Source organism: Takifugu rubripes, chromosome 11 (assembly GCF_901000725.2).
Source record: "Takifugu rubripes chromosome 11, fTakRub1.2, whole genome shotgun sequence".
NCBI lineage: Eukaryota > Metazoa > Chordata > Actinopteri > Tetraodontiformes > Tetraodontidae > Takifugu > Takifugu rubripes.
Window position 1 is genome coordinate 1,436,405 of NC_042295.1, and position 6,036 is coordinate 1,442,440.

Sequence of the window (6,036 nt, forward strand, 5' to 3'; positions counted from 1 at the left end):
ATTGATGGTTTTTGCTATTGTTAGGTCCAATATTTGGTATTTTTTGACACAGCTTCAATTAAAAACAATATTTTCCGTCTAGAATATAGTGAGGCACGCAATTATAAAAACAAATTTAAGAATAATTAAAATATCTGGTTCGCAGATGAAGGAAATACTACGAAATACTTAGAAATGAACCGTGCCGATTGTTTATTGACATTTTCATTAAAAGAACTGTTACACAGCGTGACTCATAACTGAAATGTACAAATTTATAAATTACCTCTTAAAAGTAAAAGGAAATTTGACCAGCTACGAATCACTTCTTCTTCTTCTTGCTGGTGGTGTTCCTGCGCTCGGAGTTGTAGGTGGATGAGAAGAGCATGGTGAGGAGCAGCAGCAGCGGCACCAGCAGATACGGGACGTATATGGAGAAGAGCAGCCAGCGCTCCCGCGGCGTCTGAGGACCCGCCAGCGGCTTCCCGGGAAACTGATGGAAAAGGATGTGACTCAAGATGGGGAGCAGCGTGGTGGCAACATGGGCCGCGTACAGCATGGCGGGAGTCCGGATCCACCGACAGCCGCCTGAGGGGTAAAGAAAAGTAGAATTACACTTTGTGATTTTACTATAATAGCTAACTGCCACTATTGCTATTCTCCAGACAGGTAAAGGTATAAAACTAACGAAACGAAGCTAATTTCTATCGTGTGATGATAAAAGGTATAAAATGTGGGCCTTAAGTTTAGCGAGTAGTGGAGAAACGTGTTATTGTTAATGTTGCATCCGACCTTTAAAGAGGATTCATTTAATATATTGAAAAACAACAAATATATATAAACGCATAAATATAATCTGTAATGACAAACAGTGTCCAGCAGATGTCAGTGTTTAGCGCGAGATGGTTCCGACAACCGGGCCCAATCCACGTTGCTTTATCTGCACAGTGTTCAGTTTTTAAAAAAAGACCCGTGCATGACGGCCGAAGCCATCAAGAAAGACCAGGTTCACCCACCTTTCAGGAAGGCGTAAGCTGCAACGGGGAAGAAGGGCAGCTGAATCAGGGCCTCGCAGAAAATGAAGGACTTGAACCACTCCGGCGGGTCCACCACCATCGGGTCTTTGAACTCGTCAGAGTACCACCTGAGGACATCTTTCAGCTGCAGACAGGTAAAACAGTCATAAAAGTGTGACGGGGAGCATGGGGGGGGGGGGTTATTGTGCAGGTAAGTGACGCTCACCTGCTGAGGATACACGTGCTGTGGCAACAGAGCTTGTAAATCGATAAATAAAGTGATCGGAATGTGAGAGGCAAAGTAGAGAAAAAAGAGGATTTCTAGCACGCGCAGGATCATTGTGATCAGAGATCGAAGGCAACTCCAAAAGACTCGACTGAGGAGCTTCAAAGTTCACCACGTAGCCGTGCTGGACGCCTCACGCGCTCCGCGCACCAGGAAGAATCCCATTGGCTCGCGGAGGCAGCTGGGGGCGTTTCCGGTGGCCTCATTCCACGCAGGGAAAATGCTACTTTAGGTGCTGCTCTAAAATGTCGGAATTTTATCAATACAAATATTACGTCAGCTAAAATTTAACTGACGCAATATTTTTATGATTAAATGATATTAAACTATAAGAATTCGTTGGCAGCTAGTTGGTCATTTTTTATAGTAATGTTATGGTAACATTAGTATTATTTTACATTTACACAAAACAAAGGAGCTTAATGGATGCTTAGCTGGGTAGTTTAAATATGGTAATATCTGCACTCCTAATTAAAAAATTATAACTAACTTTTTAAAAATATGGGCGAACTTGTTTATTTTAACATTAATTGCCCCACCCCACCCCCTTATTAATTACTTTCATTTTTTAAATCAAGAGTTAAACAACACAAAAAGGAAAGTTTGAGTGCCTCAGGATTAATTAAATACATAAATATGCAGTTTGTTCCAAAATATTTACACTTTCATCTATAAACTCTCAGTCGAAAAGGAAGATGAATTATTAACTCATCCCAGCTCAGATTAATGTTAATTTTGTGTGGCTCTTCCAACGTTAGAGAGTTTCAGTATATTCTGCTTCTTCTTGTAGTAAAAGCTGCGGATTCTGAACATCCACATAATCCTGCCAAAAAAAGAGAAAAACAAATGTTTGTGACAAGGATATTCGCATGAACAAACACCGTCATTACTGTAGAACTTCCAGTTCCTGTAGAACTAAACATCTAAGCTGTTTGTTAAACCAAGAACAGGGGACTTTCTGCAGGTTAATTAAGAACCGATCTCTAAAAAGGCTTGTCAGCTGGGTGTTCCTTACCGCGTCGTTTTCCATGATGTTCTCCAGCATAAGGACGACGTCTGTGAAGGAAGGTCTCAGGCTGTACGGCTCCAGCCAACAGTTGCGCATCATGTGAAGGCTGCGGGGTCAAAGGGTCGCACATGTATGTGATGCGTTCAGGGAACATACTAATGATCAGCTCCGACTAGAGTGGAGGACTTATTTACATGAGATGTGCTCTCATGTCTAAAACGACAGGTGTGCGTGTTTTCACTCACATTTCTGGTCTGCATCCTTCAGGATTTGTGTTCTTATGGCCGATGCTAATGTGGTAGATCACAGCCTCTGATGTCTCCAGGTTTGGATACGGCAGCGTGCCTGGATGAGAAACGCTGCTTTTTAAATGGGGGCTGTTTTAACAGGCATCACCGCTGATAAATCAATCAACCTTATCCCCACACTTTACGATTGCTGGCTCCTATCGGAGCCTCCGACTCACCGAACGACTGCATCTCCCACAGCACGATGCCAAACGCCCACACGTCTCCTTTGAAGCCGTAATAGTGGTTCTTGAAGTACTCTGGTGGGTACCAGCGCAGTGGAACCCGCTGCTGTTGCAGACACATGGAAAATGTTCAGGTTTTTTTTAAAATCTATACGCGCGTATACACAAATGTGACCTCCGGCTCAGCTAATTATCATGAAACTCAGACCACAGCGGTGGTGGAATTTGTGAGTGGGGCCCTGTCGGATGAGCTGAGAGAAGACGGCTGAAAATGTTTCCTGTTGTTGTTTCAGACAGTGGCCGGGCAGGAGCGTCGTGTGGCTGCTGCTGCCGGCGCTGGCGCTGGCGGCAGCACGCCGCCGACAGAAACCAAACGACGTCTCCGTTTGCAGAGTTCCGTCTTTCGGCCTGTGATTTTACTCCATGTTTCCAGATGTGGGGAAGAAAAGAGTGAGCCAGATGTCCTATAAAAGGAAGGAGTGCCTTCCTACCCGATGGTTCCACCATCGGCTGCTGCGGCGGCTCGCCATGCGGGTCAGGTCCCGGGCCAGGCCGAACTCCGCTACTTTCACTTCCCAGGGAAACTTGTTGACCATGATGTTCCTCAGAGCCAAGTCGCAGTGCACAATCTGGAGGGACGAGCGAGGGCTTCAGCATCTCAGCGCGGATAAATGCATAAATCCGTTCTTTGTCGTCACCATTTTGGATCTGAGGTGTTGCATCGCCAGGGCGATGTGGTAGGAGGCGATGGTCAGGAGGCTCTGCAGTTCGGGGTCCATGCTCAGGTGGGACCTGTGGGTCTGCAGGAAGGTCCTCAGAGTGCCGTAGCTCACGTACTCCATGATCAGGATGTAAGGTTCTACACACACAGGCGGCGGCGTCTTCACAGGGGAACAACAAAAAGAGACAGATGTGTTGGTCTCACCCTCGCTGGTGTTCCAGTCCAGTAACTGGAGGATGTTCTTATGGTGCACCAGTTTCCTCATGATGGAAACCTCCGTCTCCACGTGTTTTTGACGGACACCTCAAGGGAAAAAGAAACATTCAACCAGTTCGACCTTTAGACCGGTTCTGTTGTCCAGTACAACCAGTTCATCTGTTGTCACCTTCTTTGCTGAGCTTGCAGGTGAACATGCCGTGACCTTTGCACGTCCCCCGGGTCATCCTGGCCTGGTAGAAGACGCCCTCCTTCCCGGCTTTGATCAGCTGCATCAGGTTCAGGTCGGACTTGATAAAACGAGGTCCCTTCAAACAGGAGGCGGCAGAGATCAGATAAAACACTCAAGACTCTTCTCACGAGACATTTCCTCTTCTGCTTAAAATAGGTCAAATATTTTGAGGTGAGAAATAGTGATGTGATGACCAATGTGTGTGGGTGTGTGTGGATGTGGGTGTGTGTGTGTGTGTGTGTGTGTGGATGTGGGTGTGTGTGTGTGTGTGTGTGTGTGTGTGTGTGTGTGTGTGTGTGTGTGTGTTTTCTGACCTGCTGCAGCCCTTTCCACAGCTTCTTGGAGGACGATGCGTTGGGGCCGGTCCTCTGTAAAGGAGCTCTTTCCTGTTCACCCTCCGCCACCTCCTCCACGGCCAGGGTCGGCCTGGGGGGCCTGGGGGCTTCCTTCGGAGGAGCGCTACCTGTAGGTTCGCTGCTCCGCAGCTCTCGAATGGTCCGGACCAGAGAGCGGTACCTGCAAAATAAGAAACCATGCGACGCTGTATTCTACGATTTGGTCAGGAAACGGGTGAGAAAAAGGTGGGAAAGGTCGAGTTAAAGAGCGTAAAATCTGACCTTTTCCCACAGTTACATAATCAGAAAAGGGATTTTGTGAATTCTCTGTAAAATTTAAGTCTTTCTTACTTGAGGAGACACAGGAGACCCATCAGAAGAACCAGCAGGAGGAAGCTCACGGCTCCTATTGAGATGTATATGTAGGTGTTTCCATCCAGGCCCTGATCTGAAAGAGCGATTCAGGGTCCAAATCAGCTCAAACAGTCAACAACAAACCTGGATGTGGAACCCGACGGCTCACCTAAACAAGCAACGGCAGCGCTGGAATTAGTCATGGTGCCAGCTGGACGGCGTGGAGGTTGGAACTACGTAATCAGAGCTAAAAGAGTTTTAGTCCTCACGCAACTTTAACCAAGTGTAACAAAGAAGCGTCCCTCACCGGTCTCTCAGCATCCATCTTCAGCAAGAAGCAGCACACGCTCGGTTTCTCTGTTCTCAGTCCGGACTTGAAAGGCAGGAACCTGTCAAGAATCTGACCACGCGAGGTGGAAACCTTGAGCCCCGTCTGTGCTTTCACCCCAGCAGGAACTCTGAGCGCATCTTCAACCGCAGCGACAGAACAGGAAATGAAATGCCGCGGGTGCCTTGACATGCAAAACGGAGCTCTATGGCCACCGAATATAACTTTACAAAAGATGGGCGACCATTAAAATGTAAAATAAATCTTGGTATTTATGTTATTTCTGGATTGTGGCTGATGCCGTTATACGTTGTGAGATTTGTGCTTTGGAAATTCAAGATCATGGAGATGATAAAATCCTGCAAATTTAGCTCTAAAATGCATAGAACTGTACGACAAGGCCAAAGCAGAATGATATACTCGTAATAGAGCGCTCAAGTTTTTGGAAATGCTTATTATCCCCATTGAAACCTTCAAAACACTCAGCTCTGGAGTGTATCTTTGCTGCTTCAGGGTCAAGTTGTGATGACATAAAAATCGTCTTGTTAAAAACAAGACGATGACGAAGATGAAGACGATGCAGTTTTTAACGCTGTCCAGAAGAAAAAGGCATATCGGTCACTTTGGTCGTTTCCTCTGCAGAATTTAATTGGTTTGCGTATTGAGTTACAGATGGACAGCATCACTCCATATACAACTACGGTATATTTTACAGCTCATATTCAAATAGTTTTCATTGGTTTATTTACAAAACGGTTTTATTTACACGTTTTTCACTTCAGTGCAATGTCACTTTCTTTCAACAAACACGTTACAAAAAAAACAGTTCTTTAAATTAACAAACCTGGTTCAGATCCGACTGAAATTAAATAAAAAGAGGCTACAGACATCGACAGACAGCTCAGTAGTAGATTGCACTGCCTGCCCAATATTCTTGGAGAAGTGCGGGAAAGGGGGAGGGGCTAGAAAGGATTACCATGGAGGGGGAGGGGCTTGAAAGGATTATCGTGTAAAGGGGAGGGGCTTGAAAGGATTAAATGGAGGGGGAGGGGCTTGGTGGATTTGCCAAGGAGAGGGGAGGGGCTTGA

The 6,036-nt window shown here is 46.1% G+C and overlaps 2 protein-coding genes and 1 long non-coding RNA gene across 8 annotated transcripts; 1 reads left to right on the top strand and 2 right to left on the bottom strand.

The window, feature by feature from the left end:
• Positions 1-165: 165 nt before the first annotated feature.
• Positions 166-1,369, bottom strand: tmem97 (transmembrane protein 97). Its single transcript, XM_003977782.3, has 3 exons — positions 1,222-1,369; positions 996-1,140; positions 166-567 (listed from the first exon to the last, which is right to left on the bottom strand). The coding sequence occupies exons 1-3, from the start codon at positions 1,333-1,335 to the stop codon at positions 302-304; spliced, it is 525 nt and encodes a 174-aa protein (XP_003977831.1). The 5' UTR covers positions 1,336-1,369; the 3' UTR covers positions 166-301.
• A 251-nt stretch (positions 1,370-1,620) lies between these two features.
• LOC105418712 (tyrosine kinase receptor Cad96Ca) lies at positions 1,621-5,063 on the bottom strand. Of its 6 annotated transcripts, none has more exons than XM_029843331.1 (11): positions 4,928-5,059; positions 4,790-4,853; positions 4,618-4,714; positions 4,246-4,447; positions 3,869-4,007; positions 3,688-3,786; positions 3,461-3,621; positions 3,254-3,391; positions 2,757-2,868; positions 2,536-2,635; positions 1,621-2,396 (listed from the first exon to the last, which is right to left on the bottom strand). In XM_029843331.1, exons 1-11 carry the CDS (start codon positions 4,943-4,945, stop codon positions 2,168-2,170), a joined length of 1,359 nt encoding a protein of 452 aa, XP_029699191.1. In that variant the 5' UTR covers positions 4,946-5,059; the 3' UTR covers positions 1,621-2,167. The 6 variants fall into 6 exon arrangements, with proteins under 6 accessions (XP_029699191.1, XP_011617285.2, XP_029699190.1 ...); XM_011618983.2 differs by having other exon boundaries at positions 1,621-2,104; positions 2,297-2,396; positions 3,461-3,786; XM_029843330.1 differs by having other exon boundaries at positions 3,461-3,786; positions 4,790-4,867; positions 4,928-5,063.
• On the top strand, positions 3,981-4,940 carry LOC115251389 (uncharacterized). Its single transcript, XR_003889925.1, has 3 exons — positions 3,981-4,102; positions 4,267-4,501; positions 4,623-4,940. It is a non-coding gene; the product is annotated as an uncharacterized lncRNA (long non-coding RNA).
• Positions 5,064-6,036: the final 973 nt, after the last annotated feature.

Bases quoted from the DNA above. Each gene is read 5' to 3' on its own strand.
- tmem97 (XM_003977782.3), bottom strand. From the start codon at position 1,335: ATGATCCTGCGCGTGCTAGAAATCCTCTTTTTTCTCTACTTTGCCTCT. The intron at 1,141-1,221 runs GTGAGCGTCACT...ACCTGTCTGCAG, and splicing joins AGCACGTGTATCCTCAGCAG to CTGAAAGATGTCCTCAGGTG. The intron at 568-995 runs GTGGGTGAACCT...TTTACCCCTCAG, and splicing joins AGCTTACGCCTTCCTGAAAG to GCGGCTGTCGGTGGATCCGG.
- LOC105418712 (XM_029843328.1), bottom strand. The intron at 4,448-4,617 runs GTAAGAAAGACT...CTTATTTTGCAG, and splicing joins GGTCTCCTGTGTCTCCTCAA to GTACCGCTCTCTGGTCCGGA. The intron at 2,397-2,535 runs GTGAGTGAAAAC...TTGACCCCGCAG, and splicing joins GAAGGATGCAGACCAGAAAT to CCTTCACATGATGCGCAACT.